This window comes from Equus quagga, chromosome 1, assembly GCF_021613505.1.
Source record: "Equus quagga isolate Etosha38 chromosome 1, UCLA_HA_Equagga_1.0, whole genome shotgun sequence".
Taxonomy (NCBI): domain Eukaryota; kingdom Metazoa; phylum Chordata; class Mammalia; order Perissodactyla; family Equidae; genus Equus; species Equus quagga.
Window position 1 is genome coordinate 128,988,515 of NC_060267.1, and position 23,482 is coordinate 129,011,996.

General features: G+C 42.0%; 1 protein-coding gene across 9 annotated transcripts in view; it reads right to left on the minus strand.

Annotated features, from left to right (window-relative positions):
• Positions 1–23,482, minus strand: part of PXK (PX domain containing serine/threonine kinase like) — a 68,006-nt gene that overhangs the window by 17,251 nt on the left and 27,273 nt on the right. For all 9 annotated transcript variants that reach the window (XM_046661487.1, XM_046661477.1, XM_046661549.1 and 6 more), the window contains exons 4-13: positions 17,678–17,864; positions 11,165–11,242; positions 10,592–10,665; positions 9,957–10,031; positions 7,351–7,455; positions 6,654–6,755; positions 5,310–5,471; positions 4,759–4,876; positions 3,427–3,505; positions 1,078–1,126 (exon numbers count right to left, since the gene is read on the minus strand). In XM_046661487.1, the coding sequence (XP_046517443.1) occupies positions 1,078–1,126; positions 3,427–3,505; positions 4,759–4,876; positions 5,310–5,471; positions 6,654–6,755; positions 7,351–7,455; positions 9,957–10,031; positions 10,592–10,665; positions 11,165–11,242; positions 17,678–17,864 (1,029 nt within the window). The remainder of the gene's footprint in view (positions 1–1,077; positions 1,127–3,426; positions 3,506–4,758; positions 4,877–5,309; positions 5,472–6,653; positions 6,756–7,350; positions 7,456–9,956; positions 10,032–10,591; positions 10,666–11,164; positions 11,243–17,677; positions 17,865–23,482) is intronic.

The following is a 23,482-nucleotide window of genomic DNA, read 5'->3' on the forward strand; positions in this document are numbered from 1 at the left end:
TAAATGTTTTTCTTTCCTACTTCAGATCCAAAGAAACTGTTTTTGTCAGAACTCCTCTAGCTGGCAAAACAGGACGAGGAAAACGTCTCTCTCGCCTATACAATCTTCTGACCCCATCTTGTTTTTGTTTTTCTTTTTGCCTCTAAATTCAATTTCATCATAATTACATGTTCTTTCTTACTTCATCAGTATTACATGTTCTTTTGGACTATGGAGAGAAAGAGAATTATCCTTCATTCTACTACCCAAAATGACACCAACAGTGAGCTCTAGGGAGAGCCAGGCCCTGAACCATGCCTCCACATACATTATCTCAGTTGTCCAATGACAACAGACAGGTATTACTCACCAATTCTACACACTGAGTAAACGCAGACCCAAAGATTCAGCACTTGCCCATAGATCAGTGGCTCTCAAATGGGGTGATTTTGCCCCCTCTCCTCTCTAGGGGACATTTGGCAATGTCTGGAGGCATTTTTGACTGCCACGATGTGGGGGGTGGAGAGGGCTGCCACTCACATCTAGTGGGTACAGGCCAGGGATGCTGCTGGACATCTTACAATGAACAGGACAGCCCCTACAACAAAGAACTATCTGGCCCCAAATGTCAAATGTTGTGGCTGAGAAACCCTGCCTTACATAAATGGCTGGTAGTACAAAAGCAAAGTAAAGCATCAGCCTGGGCTTTTTGGGTTGCAGAGCCCCTGCTCTTTCCAGGACGCCAAACAACACTGCTGCTTCCCAGGGAACTTCCTTCCGGTCTGTATTCTAAACATAGGTATTTTTTTTTACACTATGTACTTTATATCCTGCTTTTTTCCCCTTAGCCCAAATAACAATCATTTTCCATGCTACTACAACATCTTTATCAACTTTATTTTTACTAGATAAAAAATATTTTATCAAATAGATGTCCTATAAATTATTAAACTATTCCCTAATTGTAGGCTATGTAGATTCTTTTCAAACTTTCCCTATTATAAATACCGTACCTTCTGTTTTTTGATTTAACAAGCACTAACTTTCAAAGTCAACTTATTTATGTCACAAGCCAAAAAATGATATGATTTGCTTTACCTTAAACTGTGGCTTTTCAGAATTGGTCAGTAAAACATCACTGAATAATCTGTAAAGAAAAGAAACAAAAAGATCTTTCTTAAACCACGTGCTCTCTCAGAACAGGATCAAAGCAGAATGAGATATCTTAGCTCATAAAGTCCCCACCACAGCCCCAGCTCAATCCACCGTTTCACATTTATCAACAAACTCAAAGGAGTTTACGGGCCACCCAGTGTGACTCAGGACATGCCTCAGTCCCCACCATCTCAGAGGTGTTACCAGGGGGCTAGGTCAGCTATGCATTGGAGGCGATGTCCCCACCAAGGGGCAACAGTCCTCTCATGCTATACAGTAACTTAATTCACACTTTGAAAAAAATTATTTTTGCAAATTATTATTATATTTATATTATTATTTATATTACATTGCAAACAATATATGCAGTAGATATTTCTAAGGAGAATAACTGGTTTTCCTTTTTTTTTTTTTTTGCCCCAAAGGAGGACAAAATTTTTTCTAGAGCTCAGAAAAATAAATATATGCAGGCAAGCAGAAAGGAACTGTTCTGATTGGAATCTAATGAAAAAATAATTTTCTAAGAAAAGTAGTGCTTCTGGTGCTCTCTTAAAAAAAATAGCAGCTTTTAGAGTGTATAAATTCTCTCTTCAGAAGTATGTTATTGAAAACAATAGCGTGAGGAATTCTGAACTGTTTTAAGAGTCTAAAACAGGTGGGGAATTTAAATGGTTGTCGGGTCAATGCCCTGACGGCTCTGAGGGAGTCTTTCCTTCAACAGTCCCCCTTTTCACAAACAAGTGGAGATGACCGGGTTAACTCTTCCTCTTCCCCGGAGCTCCCTGGGCGGCTCCGAAGCTGGAGACATAACTCTCCCTGTCAAGGCCATGGGTCCATTTACTCCCAGACAGCACTGAACACAGTTCACACTCCTCCAAGTGCTCTTCTCAAGGCGGAAGCCTACCAGGTAGGAAGACTTAAGCGAAGAAAAAACATTTGGATTCCCTTTAGAACCAGAAGATTGGGAGAAAAATGTAAGGGCTTTGGAGTGAGGGCTGCAAATACAAGCCCCAGATACATCAGCATGATTATAGGTCATTTCCTAATTACAAATGCATTTCGTTCTAAAAGTTTGTATGAAAACTGTGGTTTCCCTAACTGGATCTATGTTTCCACGTTCACATTGTTACTAATGATGGCTGGTTCAGAGAGGGACGCACCAGTGTGAGTCAAACATTAGAATGTCACATCCACAGGGCAGGGACTTGGGCTGCTCTGTTTATCACAGCCTCCCCAGGGCCGAGGACGGCGCCTGACCTACAGCAGATCTGTTCTAAACACAAGGAACCTTAAGTTACCGCTTCTACCTCTGAACTCTGGCTATATGCACTTCAAGCTGTCCCCTGCCTTGTTTCCCCATGTTATTGTTTCCTGAGTACATCTGTTTACAACGAGCTGGTAGAGACAAAGCACTGGGCACATCACGTGTCACGTGATATTCACAAAATGTAAGCTGAATCAATATTAATCATAACTAAGATTTAATAAGCACTTAAGTGCCTGGCACTGTGCCAGGGACCATCTCATTAAATCCTCCCAACAACCCTCTGAGGCGGCAACTATTGTTATCTCCATTTTACTGACGAAGAAACTCAGCTTCCAGAGGTTAGGAAACTTGCCCGAGGTCACCCAGGAAGAAGTGGTAAAGCTGGGTCCACCCCATGTCTGTCTAACCTCAGACACACTCTTTTTAACCACTCTGCTGCCTTTCCACTAAGGGACAGAAAAAGATACCTAAAGAAGAGGCCCCAAAGCACTATTTCCCCCACCTTGATTAACTATTCACAACCCTGTGTAAGGGAGAATGTCTTCTGAGCCCTAAGCCCCCAGCACAGCGCCTGGTACATGTTAAATGTTTAATAAATGTTACCCAGTGAGCAAATGCACAAACAAGTGCATGGGAGGCCAGCAGCACACTGCCCTCCTCCTAGATGGCAGACCCTCTGCGGGCAGTGGCTCGTGAACTAGACTCAGCTGTGGGCCAACGGGTGTGCTGAAACAGGTCATAAAGGACAGCCGCTTGAGCAGGCCCTCTTGTACATGTACACAATGCTAACATCGACAGAGAGAGACACACATGAAGACAACAGTGATGTTAAAGGAGAGCAGTCAGACTAAGGTAGCAGAGAGGTCACAAGGAAAGGACAGGATATCATGCTGCAAGAGACCATCTGGTCGCTTTGACTCTGCAAGGACCACAACTGAGTCTTTACTGACAACAGGCACTTAGGTTAGTGCTCCGGTGTTCAACATAGTTAGGATAATTACAACCAAGGCATATGATTGACTTACGGCATCTGTAAGAGCCGGGAGACGGTGGGCATGCCATTTTTACAGGCTTCACAAGACAGCGTAGACTCCAAGACGGCCACTTGAAATGAACAGATACACATTTTAGTTCCGCAGAACATGCTGGCAAATCCACTTGGTGATGAAAAGTTTGACACCACTTTGCAACAACTGTCTGCAGGCTGATCAGGACAGTGTCAAAACTCTTCACGCACAGACAGATGGCATACGTGGGGAGGAGGAATGCTGGCAACATTGATGTTACCGATGACTCAAAAAAATGGTTCAGAAACCACATGCTGACAGAAAGCTAAATATATTTCAAAGATAATTGGAAGAAGAATTCAAGATATCATTCATAAAAGTGTTTGCTCTCTTAAAAGAGAAGTAAACACTACACAGAAGTAAAATTCTGAACTGGAAAGACATTTTGCTGCTTGCCTGCTGATAATCAAAACCAGCACAGAAAATGCCAATTGTTGATATCCCATCATCCAACACCCTGGATGATATAAACAAAAGCAGCCAGATTTTTCTACTCACAGGTCACTGTTCAGTTTCAGCTATTCAAACTCAACACAAAGTAGACTCAGGACCTGTTCTCTTGAACCACTCTTTTGACACAAAACTAACACTTGGTGGAGGATTGACTTGCACACCTCGAACGTATAGTGGTCCAACACTACCCTGCCCTCCCCTCTCTGTGCTCTAGCAGTGAGTTCTGAGCTGGCTCTGAGGGGATGAAAGGGTCCCTGGATGAGTCTGCATCAGTTTCTATATCCCTCTCCTAAGGTGCCCCCGACCTGTCCTCTGGCTCTCCTCAGCCCCCTCAGTAATGCTGGAAGAGCTCCTGGATGCAATTTGCCAGTGTCTGCATTCCTGTCTGCCCTTCCTCGCTCTGGGCCTGTTAGGCTTTTATTTACCAGGTGTCCAGCCCATGGCTCTCTTGTTCTTTGCAGGTCCCACTCCAGCCCTGGTCTGACTCCTGACATCTGACCAAGTCTGCAAGACTGGCTTCAAGTTGCCTGTTCCTGGCTTCTGCTTCTATATCAGACTCAGTCTGGCCATACTTCTCTTTATATCCTTCTACTTCCAAAATTCTAATGCATGTTACAAAATGTCCCCTGAGATGTCAGATGGCCTGACAAAGGGACAAGCCACGTGAATTTTCAGTTAAGCGCATTTAAGTAAATTACTCAGACCTGGTCTACTTTTAAATTGGATGGGAATTTCTGGCTGTGGAGCATAGCAACTTCCTCTGGGTCTTTCCTGGACTCTGGAGAGGGGGTGAGCAGCTCTGCAGGGCCCAGAGATCCCTCTATACCCCATACTGACCCACAGCCATAGACGGTGCCGGAGGGAAGGAGTCCACAGGCACCGAGTCTGGCGGTCGCCCATAAGTCATTTCATACAGTAAGTGGCCAAAGCAGTGGACGTCCACGCTTTCCAATGTCTGTGGAAGAAAAGAGAGCAGAGGCATGTTCATCCTTCAGTTTGGCTCTGTGAATCCCAATGCTCCTGCCCCAGGCTTCCACTAAGAAATATGGCCGAGGGGCAACCTTACTCAACTGGTAGTGAAAATACAACTCCAAAGCCTTTTGTAAAAGCTCACAAGGCATTGCTCTGACCAAAGGTCTAGGTCCTACCCTGCATGGTTTCCCAGTCAGTGATTCTACGCCCCTCCTTGTCCCATCCACCCTTTCAACTAGCCTCTTGGAGATACAGTAATGCTCTATGGGAGAAGCAGGGCCAATAGGCCTGGCCAATCCTAACTGTACCTCTCACTGCTTGGTGCCTATTCTTACAGAGGCAGATCATGGGTCCTGCCGTGGGGATAACTTACACCTAAAAATGAACCTGCTGTTTCATTACTTTCAGCCACTTACATTGATTTTCCTGAATTGTGAGAAATAAGATCGGTAGAAGGAAGGAAGTCCTAATAAGGAGTTCTCAAGGTCTAGCAGCCGGCAAGTGTCCCCATCTAGCATCACATTGGAGGCATGAAGATGCCCATAAGGGAATCCCTTGTCATGTAGAAACTTTAGTACCTATTAAGAAAATATGTATAGGTTACATTTTCCCCCCAACTCATCCAGACAAAAGACAAGCTAAATTTTGTTTTTTAAGTCAATATATTTTGAAACAAAACCAAACAAGTCACTGAGGAGATTCCTAAAGAAAAATGCCACTTCCATCCATTTCTTTGGAAAAGGGAGTGATGCTGAACGCTTTCCAGCTGTGAGACACAACGCCAAGCTCCTCCATTCCCACAGAATAGAGAAGTAGCCTGTGTCTGTTCGGGGTTAATAGCTTTGGTGCCAAAAGGCTCTACTTTCAGCACTTTCTGATCCCGACAGGCCAGCTTTCTTCAGGGAAAAGTCTTGATCCTCCTGCATAGAGGGTAAAGCTATTGGCCAGTTATTCAAGAAAAGTGCTTCGGCCAGTTATTCAGGAAAAGTGGTTGAATTGAAAACATCTTTAGTCCAATCTCTCCTCAGAATCTTTTTTGGTTGTTTATTAATAGAAACAAATGACAGTCTCCCACAAAAAGAAGGAAACTTTTCAGCGGCCATTTAATAAACAGTGGCTCACCCAGTAACAGAGATGCCTGGACACAGCCCGGCAAAGACCTAGTAAACTAGAGCAGTGCTAACCAGAGGGTGCCCAGAGGACCACTCCCTGAGGACTAGAAGAAAACAGTACAACTTTTCAATTTGTTTTGTCTTCAATCTCATTCTTTCTTAATCTATAATGGACAGAATATGTTAATAGTAGTACATGTATATAATGGCTAAACATATGCAACATTAGGGGGGTTATGCTTAAATTGTTTTCACTGATAAGGCTGCACAATCCAAGAAGCTTGGAGAATACTGCTCTAGTTACAATTCTGTGGGGAGCCACATGGTTATGTATGTGATATAACAAAATCAAGAATTCTTGGCACAAAAATAAAGATCAACCAAAATAACACAAAAGTTGGCATCCATACAGAACAGTTCTCAAAAATCAGACACTAAATTCCAATAGTTAAGCTTTCGGAATTTTGTAGCTCTAAATTACTGCTTTAATTAATTATTTTTGGGATAAAATATGAGAATGCCATCAGTTTATCAGTGATCAGACGACTTAAACTATTTTGGATCTTGCCTGAGAACTTTCCCAAAAGAATACTGTAATGCTGGATAAAATTTCAACGCAACTTAAAACAAAAATTAAATATCTCTTACCTCTAATATTTGCCGCCCATATGTTTTTATCTGCTGGAGTTCAAGGCCTTGAATCTTCTTAGGGTTGCAGTACTTCTTTAGGAACGGGTCTTTCGGTTTTGCCTTTGGAAAGGAACAAAAAGCACATAAGAAAGCAGCAGAGGGGTGGAATTCTGCACACAGCCTCCCGGAACAGAGAGGACTCTAAGAGGCTGGGGGCGCCAGACAAGGCCAGCCTGCAGGATGTGGGTTTTTAAAGTGCAACAGTCTGTACAGTTGATAGAAAGAGGCTGACCTGGGTTCCGTCCCTTCTCTAGTCCAGTGAAGATGTACCCGGTCTTGGTGTTAGCAGACCCCAAAGTCTTGTATCCCTTTAGAATTCTCAAGTACTGCTTTTTAAAAAGATTTTTTTTCCAGCTTTATTGAGATAGTTTAATATTGCTTTTTTAAGTGAAAGATACAAATTTTAAAACTGACCTAACAGAGCATCCTACTTTGTAATGGACATAATCATTAAATGTTCAACCTTCCCTCATGTGGGGAAAAGAAAGCTCTTTAACCAAACTGGGTAGCTGTTATTCCTAAAACAAAAATAAAATCAAAATTAAAATAAAATCCTCAGGGCCTAGCTTCTGGAACCTTAGGGATCAAGTATCAATAACAGGTTCTTAAGGGACTTGAGAACTTCTTTATGTCCATGAACTTGCACCACAAGTACCTTGTAGATCAGGTCCTTCAAAGTTCCTTTTTCATTAAACATCCTAATTAGCAAGGCTGAGGATTCATTAGCTGTGGCAAAGGTAACCCGATGGATGTAAGGATGCTGCCAAAACAAAAAAGGAATTCACATTTATTTGCATCAGCCTCTAGGTCCTTTTAGATGCAGGATGTAGTTCTGCAGTCACATACCATCTTGATAGTTTCGTTGCATATAAATGTGGGATAGTCCCTGAACACATGCCATTTTCAAGTTATTAGATGATCAACTAGTACCTCTTTCTTTAGACGAGCGAAGGAACATAAACTTCCTGACAACAGGAAGTGGATAACTGATGTGGTGAACTCTACATGTGAAGGTATCTGCTTTGGTATGTGTATTCTCAAAGTTCAGATAAAAGTGTGGAGGAAGAGGGGGGAGTCTGAGTTTTTGGAACAGTGGTTTCAATATTCTGCCTCATTAAATTGGTAAAAAATACAGTCAAATCCTAGAACAGCCAAGTGGGAACCAGGACAAATGTATCTTTACTCACAGCTTTGCCTAACATTCCATACTGCTGTTTGGTGCCAAGCCAGGGAGCATGACAGGCAGAAAACAAGCAAAAGCAGCATCTTTTGGCATCTTGGCACTTTTCCAAAGCAGCTAGCATGAATCTTCCTGTCCTTCCACTGGAGTGTGCAATATGATGAATCACAGTGTCCTCTTGAAATGGGGACACTGACATCAACCAAGTGGGGTGGAGAGTAAGACAAATTATTTAATGACTGAAAGTCCTCTTATGACCTGGAAATTGAGTTACAGGAACCAACTGGCTTCAGACAAGTATCGCAATGTCCATTAGCTCAAAAGAGTACCGTGAAAATTTAAACCCACGGGAGCTGAGCTGTGCAAGGGTTTGGGGGACAGAGGTTGAGTGGGTTGGCGGATAGAAATGGGTGTGTCCAGGAAAATATAGTAATTGACCACGAAGTTTCTCCCAATCATCACATCAAAATGGTTGTTCTTGATATTTCAACAGCTTTATTGAAATATAATTGACATAGCATTATAATTCACCTATTTAAAGTATACACTTCAATGGTTTTCAGTATATTCAACATTGTACAACTATCATACAACCTAATTTTAGAACATTTTCATCACCCCAAAAAGAAACCGAATGAATAAAATAAAAGTCCTTGAGTCCATACGGACACAAATAGATAAAGAAAGGAGAAAAGGAAGCTCTTCCTTACAGTAGGATGCCAACTAATAAATATAACAGGAACAATGGAGTTAGAAAATCTCTATGAATGCTACAACTAGTGGGTTTGATAAAGAACAGGATATTTATATACTCTCAAAATATCTTCCTACAACTTATTAATTCTAGTTATTTATCTTATAAAAATAATTAAGGATGATACAAATGTTCAGCTAAAATTGTTCACTACGGCTTTTTTTAAAAATAAGAGCAAAAAACTGGAGGTGATCCAAATGTCTAGAAGATTAGTTGAGTAAAGTGAGATGCAACCAATGATAATTCTATGCAGCCAATAATAATGATGTTATACTATATTTATTAATAACAAAAAATGTTCATGGTACACCATTAACAAGAAAAAAATCAAGTTTCAAAACAGTATGTATATAATTTTTCAAAAATAATCATAAACTTCTAGAAAAGTAACAACTGAACATTTTGGTTCATACTTCCGTTTGGTTGAGATTATGAATAAGTTTTACTTTATTGTTGTATATCTGCGTTTTCTGACTTTCTGCAACTAATATGCAATACTTGTCTGCCTTACCTTCATTTTAAAAAGCACATCCATTAAAAGAAATTTAGAATTAGGTGCTGACAGCCTGTGTCACACCACTCAAAGACCACAGTATGTTTCTTGGCCACACATCATACCTCATTAAAAGTTTGGTTTTGCTAGCTTGACAAGACACTCTGTCTTCAAAAATGAACTTCTCAACCCAACTGGACAGGTCAGCATAATTGTGCTCAATCCATGAGTGACTCATTCAAGTGTCCTACATCCTCATGCAGACCAAATAAAGAACATCAACACTAACTCAATTTTCTGGCCAGATTAGTCTTTTTCCAAAGACGTTCTGCATATATTTTGAAATATACCCATGTGATTCTTTCCACTGAAGGCCTTGGGTTAAATTGTGTATTAGCATAAATAATGCCAGACACTCTTAAAGGCTAATTAGTTAGTTCGCCCATGAGAATAGTAACTCAGACAGCAAAAGGGCTATTTTGTCTTTCGTCTAGTTTATCTATATTCACATTAGTTCTGTTTTCTCAGGCTAGAAACAGATCTTTCCAGTTTCACTGATATAAACAAGAGGCTCAGAGAAGTGGCTGCTTTCCTACTCTGATATTTGCTTAAGACACATTCAAATTACCACATGTTTCATGGGTTGTGTAGATGTCATGAATGCCATCTAAGTGGCCTCTGACCTATGGGTACAGCCCTAGCACTTTCGGTCTCCATTCTCCTCCATTCTCTTGAGCTTACAGAGTATCCCAGCTCCTCTGTCCATGGTCACCCACAAGAAAACACTGTGAATCTGTCATCGGCACCAAGAATAATAGAAGGACTTGTACTCACCGAACAGGAAGGCAGAAGTTTGATTAGACACTGAAAATCTTTATCTGACAGATACTTGTCGGGGCCAAGGTCAGCCTGCAAACATGGGAGGAAATATCAGGGTGCCGCCTTGGCTTTCCAACAAAAAATTCCTTATAAGTCTTTCCCTTTTTTTATTTGTCCAAATACACGACTGTAAACTAAAGATGAAAACCACACTCAGTCTTGCTGCCTCAAGGCCTTTCTGGAGAGGTAGTATATAAACATATCAATACCAGGACTTAACTGTAATCTTATCTAATCCATTAACCAAACATGTCACTAAAACTCCCAAAGTGAGAGATAAAACAAAGTAATGCCCAAGTATTTTCTTTAAAAGACACTGCCAGCCCTAAAGAAGTTCCACAGGACTATTTTAAGCTGTTCCTATTTCTTTCCTAATGTTTACTAGTTGATCAAATATGATCACATCGATATAACCAAATGCATAAGCAAAGTGACTTAAAATGACTCTCCTCTGACGTGCGACTGAGGAGGTCTTTACAACATCAATCAGGAGCACAATACAATTTCATGATTCTCTTCTCAACATCTACTTTCATAAACCCATCTAAAGTCCCTGAAATGAGACTGAAGCAAAAAAAAACATAGCTTACCCAGCTTAACACTAGCCGTTCCTTTGGCTGGTTTTTAATCTTCATCAAGAAATATTTCTTCCTTATCCTCCAACCTGCCATAAAAGATGAAATGTGTTTATAGCTATATGATTTGTATACCAACTGAGAAAGTTTCACTGACTAAATAAATAATGAAAATTAAGTTTGGCAATATTATCCAGAGCTATATAGGCACCAATATTTGGTAATATTGACAGGGCAAAGGCTGCACTAAAAAAACAGCAAATAAATTACCCTATTCACGGAAATAGGAAAACAGCACTTCAGTTTCGATTTAGTGAAAAAGATAAATGAGGAATGAATGATGGTTCTGCAAGTATAAGTTACCACCATCCAAATCCTCAGATGGAGCTTTAACGAAGATTCATCAGGTATTAAAAGTTAAGGACTGTATCCTCAAGCAGTAGGGAGGCAAAAAGAAGAAATCACCTGCATTTCTTATGCATTGCACCTGCCTAAGAGCTTTCTTGGGATGCATATAAGAAAGCCTGACAAAGAATCCAGTTCTGTGATCTGTCTTTTTTAAAAGAACGGGCAAAGGCAGTTTCTCACCTATGTCTTTCAATGGTTCTACCACTTCCCACTTTGGTTCTGATCTGAAGAACATGGAAACGTGTTGTAAGGCAATCTCTGTAAAGACATTTTAGAAACTCATTAGTCAAACATATCAGAAAGCTATAAGCTTAAGACATTATTCTTTTTTTTTTTCTGCTTTATCTCCCCAAATCCCCCTAGTACATAGTTGTATATCTTAGTTGCAGGTCCTTCTAGTTGTGGCATGTGGGATGCCGCCTCAACATGGCCCGATGAATGGTGCCATGTCTGCGCCCAGGATCCAAACCGGTGAAACCCTGGGCTGCCACAGCAGAGCACACAAACTTAACCACTCGGCCACGGGGCCGGCCCCTTAAGACATTATTCTTGCAAATGAAATTCTTACAGTCTATGACCTGTTTGAAAAACTTAATTACCAAAAAAAAAAAAAAAAAAATGAACACAGACTGAAAGCCATGTGGGAATCTAGACTGGATCCTGGAAAAGAAAAAGGTCATTAGTGGAAAAACTAGTGAAATCTCAATAAAACTATAGTTAACAGTAATGTACCAATGTTAATTTCTCAGTTTTGATAAATGTGCCATGTTCATATAAGATGTTAACGTTAGGGGAAGATGGGTGAGGGGTATATGGAAACTCTGTACTACCATTGCCATTTTTCTGTAAATCTGAAATTACTCCAAAATAAAAAGTTTATTAAAGAAAAGAATTACTAATGATGTAGATTATATATATATATATATATTATATACATTTTTTTTTAACTGGAAGATCTAAAATATGTAAACTAGCTGGCTTAAGCCAAGAATTCAACATATGCACCAGACTACAACCCAAGCACAAAACTCAAAATGCGTTCTAAGGTCAACTTGGAACAGCATTTAACGTTGTTCCAAGTGATATTTATCCCATCGTCATTCCTCATGAAATTATAGCTTTCACCAACAAAGAAGTGATTAGCCTTAAATATATATTGGAAATAAAAGCCAGTGTTTTAGAAAAACATCTAGGTACAGCAACAACACGGTTCTATTGTGGGAAGTCACCATATGCCTGTTTACTGGAAAAAATCCATTCTTCTTTTTGTGTTCATTTATCATGAGAACATTTCCCCTTTTAGGAAGACAATGAGAAGAGGAAGTTCTTTAAAGTTCACTGTAATAAGAAATTAGAATAACTGTGCTTTTACATTTCCTGCAAAAAGCAGCATCTGTTAATTTGCTATTTTCTTTCAACGCAGTGAGTAAACGAAGCCACTCGAGATTCCTGAAAGCAAACAGCAATCCTGCAAATTCATAGCGGAATTTCACCTCTGCCTAGCATTAAGTACATTCCAGGCTGACAGGGAAGGCATGAGGGATTCGGCAGAAATGCTCTCCATATGTCAAAATGACTTCGTCTGGAATGACCATGCCGAGCACTTGGCAAACAGTATCATGCTGATATATTTTACAGTACATTATGAGATAAGAGATTCGGGGGGGAAACAATCTACCAGCTGTTGGGTTACTGACTCAATATGTAAGTGTCAATACTACCCACAGAGAAGAAAACATCAGATGACCAAATACAAATCTGACTCTGTTTACATTTCTTCTAATGACCCTAGTGTGACAAACCATTTGGAAAGATTGGGTATAGCAGAAGCATATACATTTTCACAATCAACACTGGAAACTCTGCACCTCCTCCATAATTAATGTTGACATAAAATGTTTTCAGTACTTCCAAAATAACCTGAACATAAACAACTTAAAAAAGATATTAATTTAAGTGAAAATCATAACAACTTTGAGAACGATCATGAAAAATAATTTTCTAAATGAGGTACAACGTCATTCTAAGAGCCTATAAGGACAGTTGGTTCAAAACAGTGATTCATAATTCCCCCACAAAATTATCACTCAACAATATTTACTGTATGCTACATTGTTTTAGGAATGGGGGAAATAGCTGTGAACAAATGGAACATGCTAGATTTGTTACTGATAAATTGAGGACTAGGAGGACTTTAGGAGGTCAGGGAATTGTAGAAAGATCATTTTCTTTCCTCTGAACTATGATTTATTGTCAAGTAAATCACATGACTACCATGATCCCGATATGAGTCCCCTCCCTCCCCAGATTCAGGCAACACGCTTCAATCCTAAACATCTACCCCTCTGCTTAGAAGCCTTTATTGGCACCCAATTCCCTTACCAAAGCAAGACCAAGCCTCTAAACCTAGTGTTCAACCTAGCTCTAGCTCTAACTTACCTTTCTGTCTTTACCCCCCACAACATGTGGTACCTCACTCCCACTCTCTTCACTCTGAGATTTGCCTGCCTTTGCCCCTGAAGACCGGCCAGCCCCCATCCCTCAGCGTTTTCTATTCCTATCCATCTGTCCGAGGCTCAGACCACATTTGCTGCTTCCCTAGCCAGGACTCCCTCCTCTGTACACTCCCAGTGCCACATCTGTCCCTCTCCTGTGGGATTCACTCATGGCCTATCCCATCCTGTATTAGGGCTACTCCCTTCTACTAGACTGTAAACTCCAGCTGGAAGGACACATCTTAACCTGTGTAAAGCCCACAGCCATATGGAAATACTTCTTTCTCTCCTGGAGCACTGGCCCTGCCTCGTGGCCTGGCTAACACCTACTCACTCCTCAGATCTCCGTGTAGGTATCACCTGTTCTGGGAAGCCTTCCTCCATCTTCAGATCTGGATCATCCTCACCCCTACCCTACCCTCAAGGTGCCGCCCCTTGTTTACCCTGCCATAGTCTTCACCTGTCAATCTCCCTGTAGAAGTGCCTGGAGGTGGGGGTGGGGGACTACTCCTTCCTCATTGCTGTATTCACAGCACTTGGCACACAGTAGGTGCTCAATAAATATGAAGCAAGAACTAAGGGTTCAATACATATTCAATGGATGCTCTCTCCCATTAGAACATGAAGCCTATGAAAAGGAAGGCATCTGCCCTCCATTTCTTTAGTGCTGACTGACATATGGGGAAAAGCTGTGTGCTCAGTAAATGCTGATAAACAAGCCCCAGACAGGAAATGCAGAGCAATGCCTCAAGTCCATGCTGTGCTTCCCACAGAGCTCAGACTTCTCAGCTCAGAACGTACCAGCTGCCCCCACTGTGTGCAGCCTTTGAGCTCATAGATCCCAGCCATGTGGGATGACTACAAGGAACAAACATTGACTCCTCCAGTCCTGCAACTGGGCTCCAGATCCCCAGTCTACTACAGCAGATGGTACTGCAGAGGCCTGCACAGGGGACATGGCCTCCAACCTCTCCAGAGCATCCTGCTCTTGTTCTGAATATAATTCCCCACCCTAAACCTTCCCCCCCGCCCAGCCTTTTATCCTAGAGCCCACTACTATCCAACCTATTCATGGGATTCCTGGGGTTCTAGGACCAGAAGGGAGCTTCAGCACTCCCTGGTCCCTTCCCCTCTCCCTAACGTCCTATTTTATAGATCCAGACCCCAAGGCCCACAGACGGGAAAATGCTGCTCATGATAAAGCCAGGACCAGAATCCAGACCTCCTGATTTCTGGTCCAAGTGACTTGTGTGTGGACATTAAAAAGCCCCTTACTCTGAGGGGGTTTGAGGTTTGAGGCGGGAAGATGGCTACAGTGCAATGAGACTTTTAAATGATAGAAGCACCCTGTTAATAAGATGAATAAGGTGGGGGGTGTGCGTGTGTGTCTGCCGACACAAACCCCTCCTGACCAGGAGACACCTGTTTTCCCTGCACAATAGCTGGCTCTCAATTAGACTCTCTAATTCATACGAACACCTCCCAACTCCCCCCAGAGCACCAAGGACCTATATTCCTTTTCCGTGGATTTGGTCATCTGCAGAACACTAGGAAAAGAAAGGACCAGTAATCCCAGGCTGGTGACCCAGGGAGGAGAGGAAGCAGCTGCTGATGTCCTGAGAGGTCCTAGTTACCCATCCCCAAGGGATTGGGGTGGCAACACGGTCTCCTTCAACAAGGCACCTTCAACCTCAGTCAGAAAACAGGGAGGAAAAGTGGCCATGGTGATGTCAGCCTTACTTGAACACAGAACTCAAATCCTGCTGAAGGGAAGCTGGGAGGTGACTGCAGACCATTTGCAAAATGATAAGAGGTGCAAATATTATCCATATTAAAGGCGGAAGTGCCAGAAGTTGAAGGAGTACAGAGTGCCCTCAGGAACCATGGGCCACACTGCAGGTTTCGGGAAGCCTGGACAAGTACGCCTGACTTTCCAGGGAATGGCAATCAAGCTGGTGCAGCGGAGGCCGCCAGGGCTTCCCTTTCCTAAGGCTGCTGGTGACTCAGCCTAGAGGCAGGACAAGTTCTGACATTTCATCGGAAGGGGAAAATAAACCACCATCTCTCTGAAAACAGCATCCATCCCCTATTGTTTCACCACAGGACTGTGCCCTCGGAACAGTGGCAGCTTCTTGAACATTTGGGTTTTGGTGGGCGTCTCTAGTGGCCTTCTTATACCCCTGCCCACATCTGCTTTGGACTCCTGCCTGTCTGTCATCCTGGGGGAGAGGGGATAGCAGCAGGTGAGAGAGGTACAGAAGGAAATATAGGCATCAGATACCCTTCCAGGGGCCAAGCAGCATTTTAACTGGAAAACACTTGGACACTGTACACTTGTACAATCATACAGATGTGCAATCTCAGGTAAGGCCTTTCCCCTCCGGGGGCCTCTCATCTATAAAATGAGGGGGTGAGTCCTGATACACCTGCTCCAAGATCCCTTCTAGCTCTCACTCCAGGTGACTGAATGTACTTCTGGTGCAAGCATCTTGCTCACACCTGCATCCCAGCTCCCAGCATACGGCACAGGCAGAGCAGACAGTCACGGTTTGTGGGACGAATGGCATCCTCACGTATGCACTACACCTTGGTGCTTGCCCTCAGGAGAACATCAGCAGACACTCACAGGAAATAACGTGGACAAACCAATGAACAGGGCTGGCTTGGCGCTGACTTGATAATAGTCAGTCCAGATGGCCCGCTGTCTGACAACTGTGGGAACCATCGAGGTGAAGCATCGTGACATGAAAGCCACTCTGAAAGAAGACAAGCTGTCCAGGGAGCCCGAGTCCTGTGCTGCCTTCTCTCCTATGTGAATCAAAAACAAGGAGGGGAAGAACGGAAGCCTTGTAACAACTCAGTGTTCAATTTTGTAACTTGTAGTAAGTGGGAATGTGAAATAGACTTTTCTTCACGTGTTTGCATTCTGGAAAGGCCCTAAGGGCACTTCCCTTAGAAGATGGCAGCTACATTCTAGAGCAAGGCTTCTCCAACTTTAATGTGCACGCAAATCGCCTAGGGACCTGGTTAAAATCAGATCCTGATTAGTAGGACTGGGATGAGGCCTGAATTCTGCATTTTTGAGACGCTCCCAGGAATACCAATGCTGCTGGTCAGACAAGCACACCCAGCACACGGAGAGTAGGGAGGCCCAAGGGCTGTGGTTTTCAAACTCGGCTGCATGTTGGAATCTCTTGGGGAGCTTAACAAACTACAAGCCCCAACCACAGAGATTCTGATTTAACTGGCATGAGTGCAGCCTGGGCACCAGGATTTTCTAAAGCTCCTCAGGTGATTCTATTGTGAAGAAAAGTTTGGTGACTGACAAGTAGGCCTCTATTTCCCTGTCTCTGAAACAGGAATAAAAGTGCTCCCTCTAATTAGATCGAGAACAGTGTTTTGAAGATCTAAAAAGTAGCATGTAAACAATCTATTCTCTTAGCAAGGAAATCAGCTCATCATTAGTACCCACAGTTTCACTTTAGATAGCGCCTAAGCATGGTTTAGCTTTAAGAAATCAGATGAATTCCAGTCATTGTTTCAGTCCTCCAATGGTTTCTATTGGTCTCTTCAAGGCCACACCAGTGTATTAAACATTCGATCACCCATTCTGCTGACACGAGGCTTAGGTTTTTGATGCTCTAGCTTCATGTGGAATTGGTACCCTTTCCACATCAGCCCCTGGCTGCTGCCCTGATCCAGGGAAGTCTGGAAGACAACTCCCCCCTCCTCAGGCCTTGCACTGAGTGGGTCTCAGGGAACAACTAGGAAGACACAGACACGGCCCTTCGGAATCACTGTTGTGTTTAAAGTAATTCCCAGAAAAAACAGACATATTTTATACTGTGAATACAACAATGGAGCCAAATAGAAATCAAATTGAGATTACTGTATACATTAGCATGGATTATTTACTCTCTGTTCTGTTAGGGAAGATAATAAAGACAGGACTATAAGTGCATAAACACAACAACTTCTCTTCCATATTTTTCTGTGCAGACATCACATTTTAGAAGTAATTATTTTCCTCCTTTACGTCTGCAGTAACTTACAAGCAGGTAAGAATCAGTAAGTGAATAATGCCCTATAACAAACGTACACAAGTCCCCGTTTGTAAGCAGTTTCTCCCACACACGTTAACTCCAGCCAACGGTGCCTCTTCAGCCTGTGACCACAGCTCCCTGACCCCCTTGCTTACCAGTGTAGTTTGCAGAATAGTTGTTTGGATCTAAAAACTTCTTAACCAGCTCACAATTAGACAGGATGTGGTTTGTGGTGATGACGTTGAGATAGTTCTGAAGACCCTTCTGCCTCTCAGCTATGAATTCACGATCCATGTTACCAATCAATTTTTTGGGAGGAAGAGGTAGACTCAAGCCTGCAATCTTCAATTAAAAAAAAAAAAAGTATTATGGCATCTCCAAATAAGATACAATATCATAATCCTGAGCCATCATACTTCACTAAGTCTAAGACACCATAGATTTTAAGATGCATCCTAATTTCAGTGATATTATAAAAATGTGAAAAAACTGTATATCTTAGAATTGTAAAATGCTTTATTAAGCATGGCAACTTTAAAACAATTTTTTTAAATGTTTTTATTTTTATCAAATTTATACATGAACATGATTTCAAGAGCCAAATACTTCTTTTAAAATTATCATTAGCAGTCCCATGACACTCCCCCACCACCCCCCTGCCACCAGGTGACACAGACATTCCCCACTCCCCAGAGACAGCCACATCAATTCTTTCAGCTGATCTGTCGGCACTGGGGATGTTCATACTCTTATGTCTTGATTTTTCATTTTTAGGCATTATCTACAAATTTCCCATTAAGTAAAACGAGGATTAAGTTCTCTTTCACCATCCTGACCTCACCCCGCACACATCCGGTTCCTAATCCTTCCAATATAGTTATGCCATCATTTTATTTGGTGCAATATTCATGTTTACATTAGGTAAATGATATTCACAACTGAGGCACAGTCACGCTTTCTTTTCCTGTCAACTGATAGTTTGTTTTTTAAAATTTTTTATTCAACTCCAAACTCTCCATCTAAGCCTTCTCTCAATACGCTCAATACATAGATGCGTCAACTTCACCTTCTTGAGGAGTACCTTCCAGAACGCACCAACCTGCTTCAAGTAGGACTGGTGGTCCCCATACCTGCTGCAGAGTGGGCACCCTGGGCCCTCCCTTCCCATCATGCTGGAGACACATTTGCCTTTCTCCTGCTGAGCCCCATTTCTATATCCATACCTTCCTTCTTCTCTCTTCTTTTTGGTGGAGCATACCCTTGGTCAGCTTCCTCAAAACGGGGCAAGGGAGCTAAATTTTCTGAAAGCTTTCATATATAAAACTGTCTTTCTTCCACCTTCACACTTGATTTATTGCTAGAACTACTGTATTGTCTTCTAGTTTCCAGTGCTGCTACTAAAGCTTCACGCAGCAGATTCTTGATTCTGGTTTTTCCTCCCTGGAAGCTTTTAGGAGCTTCTCTTTGACCTGAGTTTGTGAATTCCATGGGCCATTATGTGGGTCTGCTTTGATCCTCTGTGCTGAGTACTCAGCCCTTTCAAACTAGAAACTAATATCCTTACATTCTTTGCTATTTTCTTGTATTAGGTCATGATTTCTTCCCTTCCAGGCCCTTTGCTTTCTTTTTCTGGAACTCCTGTTTTCCAGTGTTGGACCTTCTGGACTGGTCCTCTAGTCCTATCTTTTCTCTCCTGCTTTTCACCTTTGTTAAACATTTTTTTTTCTACTGAAAAAAATTGCTGGCGTAGTTTCTGTATCTTTCAGCCCTTATGAAGAGTTTTCATTTCTACTGTTATCTTTTTTATTTCTAAGTACTCTTTTCTTTTTTTCTCCTTAATAGCATCCTGATGTAATGCAATTTCTCTCTCTGGAGATCATAAAAGATAATTTTTCTAAAGTGACTGAAATGTTCTTTGTACCGCATATATTCTGCTTCCTGAAAGTTCCTTTTTTCCTGTTTGTTTTGGGCATATCTTTCATCGTAAAAGTGTTCCTTAGGAATCTGTTGATCCCGGGTTGTCTGCTCATATTTAAGAGCAAAGCACCAAAAGCTGACTAGAGGCTCTGGGTGAGTAGCTGGGTTTACCTGCTGTGGGTTTTGTTGTAGAACATGACCTCACTCAGCTGTTTCGTTGGGAGAAACTGTGACTTCAGGGTCTTTAGCTCATTCCTCTTAGGATGGGCACAATCCCCAAAAAAGAATCTTCCAGTTTCCTGCCTGGAGGGTCTAGGCCTGACTGCCAGTATTCTGAGAGTTGAAAAGAAAAAGGCGGCTTGGGGAGGAGGAGAAGGGTTGGGGGTGGTGGGGGGAGCAGAGCTCCCGTTTATTATGTAAATGTTCTCAACTGTGCCTGCATTCCCCAGTCCAAAGACTTTACCCTCTCCAGGGAATAAACTTCCAGTTTTCTGCTGGAGGGAGAAGAGCAGGCATAAATGGCTCAGATGGGGGAGATCTTGGGATCTGACTGCTTCTTAAATAAACTTTCAACTTCTGACATTAGCTTGACCTTGCCCTACACTGGAGGCAGCACCTTGTGCTGTCAATTGCTAAACCTTTTGGAGGTTCTCTGGTGTAAACTGGGACCCACTGGGGTTATCCACACCCCATCTCAGAATTCTGCCTTCCCATATCTGCTTAATTAGTTAGCTCTGTAGGGAGGAAGACTTTTCCTCTACCTAAATGTGGGTTCGTCTGGCTGGAGAACGAATTAAATTCACATGAGACAGAATAGCAAGAGAAAATTAAACAAAGATTTATGAGGAACCATGGCCTGGGGCCTTTCTTCCCGAAGAAAGAAAGGGCACCAAAGAAGTGGGGTGCACAGAGTGGTTATATACCCCCAAACAGGATATTTCACATATGATTGAAATGTCCCTCCCACAATAGTCACAAGATTGCCCTGTCCGCACAGCGCTTGATGGACACAGCAGATAGTGGTCTGCTATCTCGGAGGGCGTAGCAGGAGGTAAGACTATTGTCTGGAGCTGGGAGGTCACAGGTGAGCGCAGCAATCAGTTCCTAGCCTAAGGAAAGATGCTTAATCCTTAAGGAAATGCCAATGTTGGGAGGGGGAGGGAAGTCAGTTACAGGAGGTTACCAGACAAGCACAATAAAATGCAGATTTAAGTCCTTGCCTTTGGCATTGATTAAGAGTTTCTAGAGAGAAGGTCATCTCCTTTCTTCTTCCTGGTACAGAGAGGGAGGCACCTTTACAGATAGAGATTTAGTTCTACTTTTTAGTTGCTTTCCTGTCTGCAAAGAAACCAGCCTCAAATAGTCCTCATGCCAAAGAGACATATCTTGGGGTGGCCATTCCAGTCCCCACAGCTCTCATCCACTGGATTTTCAGTTTCAAATGTTTTGTTGTAGTTTTCTCCTCTCCTATTCTATTTGTCCTTGAGGGGGTGTGTGTGTGATCAATTTATTATTTTAGAGTGGTTTCAGGAGGGAGGAAAAGTAAATGGTAAGTGCAGGTGCTCAATCTACTATCACTTTCCAGATCCTTCAAAACTTTATGAGACTCTTTTTTAAACTTAAAAAGCAGAGTGTCGTATTGGCACCTTAATTTAACAAGGAAGACCACTTCCAAAGAGCAGTGCCATTCTACACTCGCACTTGCGTTAGGGAGTCCAAGTGGCACATGTGCTGATCGAGGAGAAGGCCCAAAGAGAAGGGCATCTTGAGCTCAGACAAGGATATCATCTAAACCACCCATGTGGACCAACCTTACTTAGCCTGTCCTAGTCTGTATTCTTAAAACAACAATAAAGACCTTGAACTTGATATTGGACAAGATGAAAAGGTTGGCTGACAATTCTAAATTGCCTATTTCTCCAACATAATTATGCAAATATGTCAGAGCATACTTAGAGTGAATTTTCTACCATGGCGTAATTCACTGCCAGCTAAGACACTTAAATTTCAGGTCAGTGTCCTCATTCATACACTTAGGCTTTACCTAATAGCAGTTTCTTTATTAGCTAAATTAAAAGCACACTTACGAAGAAAGCACATCACTCAGCTAGTACACGTCCAAGCCAATCACTTTATTATTATTATTTTTGTTCAAGAGCATTGAGTAACACAGGGTAATCAAAGGTGATATATTACTGAAAACAAAATGATTTATTTAGTTTAAAAATTATTTTATTAAGTTGCAGAATATAATCTCGTGCGTGTGTTTGTAAAAGCCCAGGTATATGGTTACATATACCCAAAAGAATGTCGAAAAGGACTCACCCCACCTGCTTGAGAATAGCTACCTCTGGGGGCGGGTTGGTTGATTACTTTTTATTTCGATACTATGAAATGTTTACATTGCTCATTTACCACCTTTTTTCAATTAAAAGAAAGACAAACCCTTTTGCTTATCAAACTGATCCTATACGCAGCAAGGATAAAAAAATCACCATCAACCAATTCCAGTAGATTTGCCTGCACTACCTGCCAACAGCAGACCCAGCTGACTCTCGCCTCACTCAGAATGGAGAGTCTCTGACATCATCAAAACAAACCCTAATAGGGCTATTTTTCATTCACCATGGGGCTGTGAGAATAAATTTGATAAAGTATCTGTTTTGAACTTTGTGGCCTCCAAGCTTAAACCAATCTATTTTTTCAAGCTTCATTTCACTTTAGGGAAATGCACAAATCTGCCCAGGGACCCCATCAGCTCTCAAATCATTAGATGGAATAGAGAGCTCTTTGCCAATAGCTGCGATGACAGCGTCCCTGCTGTCAGTCTGCCGGACAGTCTGGAGGTGTTTTTCTGCCCTGGTTTAAGATCTCACAATAAATATCCCAAAAAGTACTAAAACTATGCAATGTGTGTGTTATTTTAAAATCTTGCCCTTTAAAAAGATTAGCATTCAAGAGACACTTATTTTCTCTTTCAGTTTTCTCCTGGAATTTCTAAAATGGTTACCAATCACAGAATAGAAAATTCAGAACTCCAATGACGAATTCGAAGGGAGGGAAAGAGAATACTAGCACACAGAGTGATAAAGTCATTAACCGGTGATTTCCTAGACATCTCCACATGGATGGCCTCAAGCCATGACACCACACCACCCCATTTTCAACAGCTTTCCTCTTTCATATGCCCTGTGGATTCCCTTCGAGTTCCTTGTATAAGGGAAAGAGAACAAGAAAGCCAGCAGAGAAGTCCTCGATGTTCCATTCACAACACCTGTGAGTGTTAATGCAAAGGGAGGATGATTGCCAAAGTGGGGTCTGGAGCCCGTGACCTGACCTGTGCTTGCCTAGTGGAAGCCTCTAAATCACCTCACAAACTAGACCACATTTTCAAGAAAACTAGCTTTTGTCTGGAAGAAAAACCTTTAAACTCTGAATCTATTAATCTCCCACTTCCATTATCAGCTCTTAGTGATCTGCAAACTCTCTTCAACCACAGTCCAGTGAGTATCCTGGGGAGTTCTAAGGGGCAGAGCCTGGGTCCTTCCCAAGCCTGAGGGTTCCCCTGACCCAGTTCCCATCATTTCAACTCCAGTTTCTTTCTTGTATGCTGTCTCCCTAGATGGTTAGTAATTTGATGTTGTCTCTAAAATAGGGTGGTGATTTTTCTTGACTGTTACCACAAAACATGCTCACTATAAAAAGTTGGGAAAGTGCAGCTTTTTTCTATTTTTCTACTTATATAACTTGCATGTGCTTATTTGTAGAGAACTTGGAAAGTACAGAACAGTATAAAGAACCAGAAAAAAAAAACATAACCCATAATTCCACCACCTGGGGATCACCATTGTTAACATTTTGGCATATTTCCTTCCAAACTTCTTTTCTAAACATTTCATGTAATTGTACGATATTGTATGTATAATTTTACATCCTGCTTTCTTTTTCCACTTAGGCATTTTTCCTATTGGACTCAGACAACTACACATACGTGTATTATATTTGTCTTTCTTCAGCAGGAACTCATTTATCTGTCAGAAGGG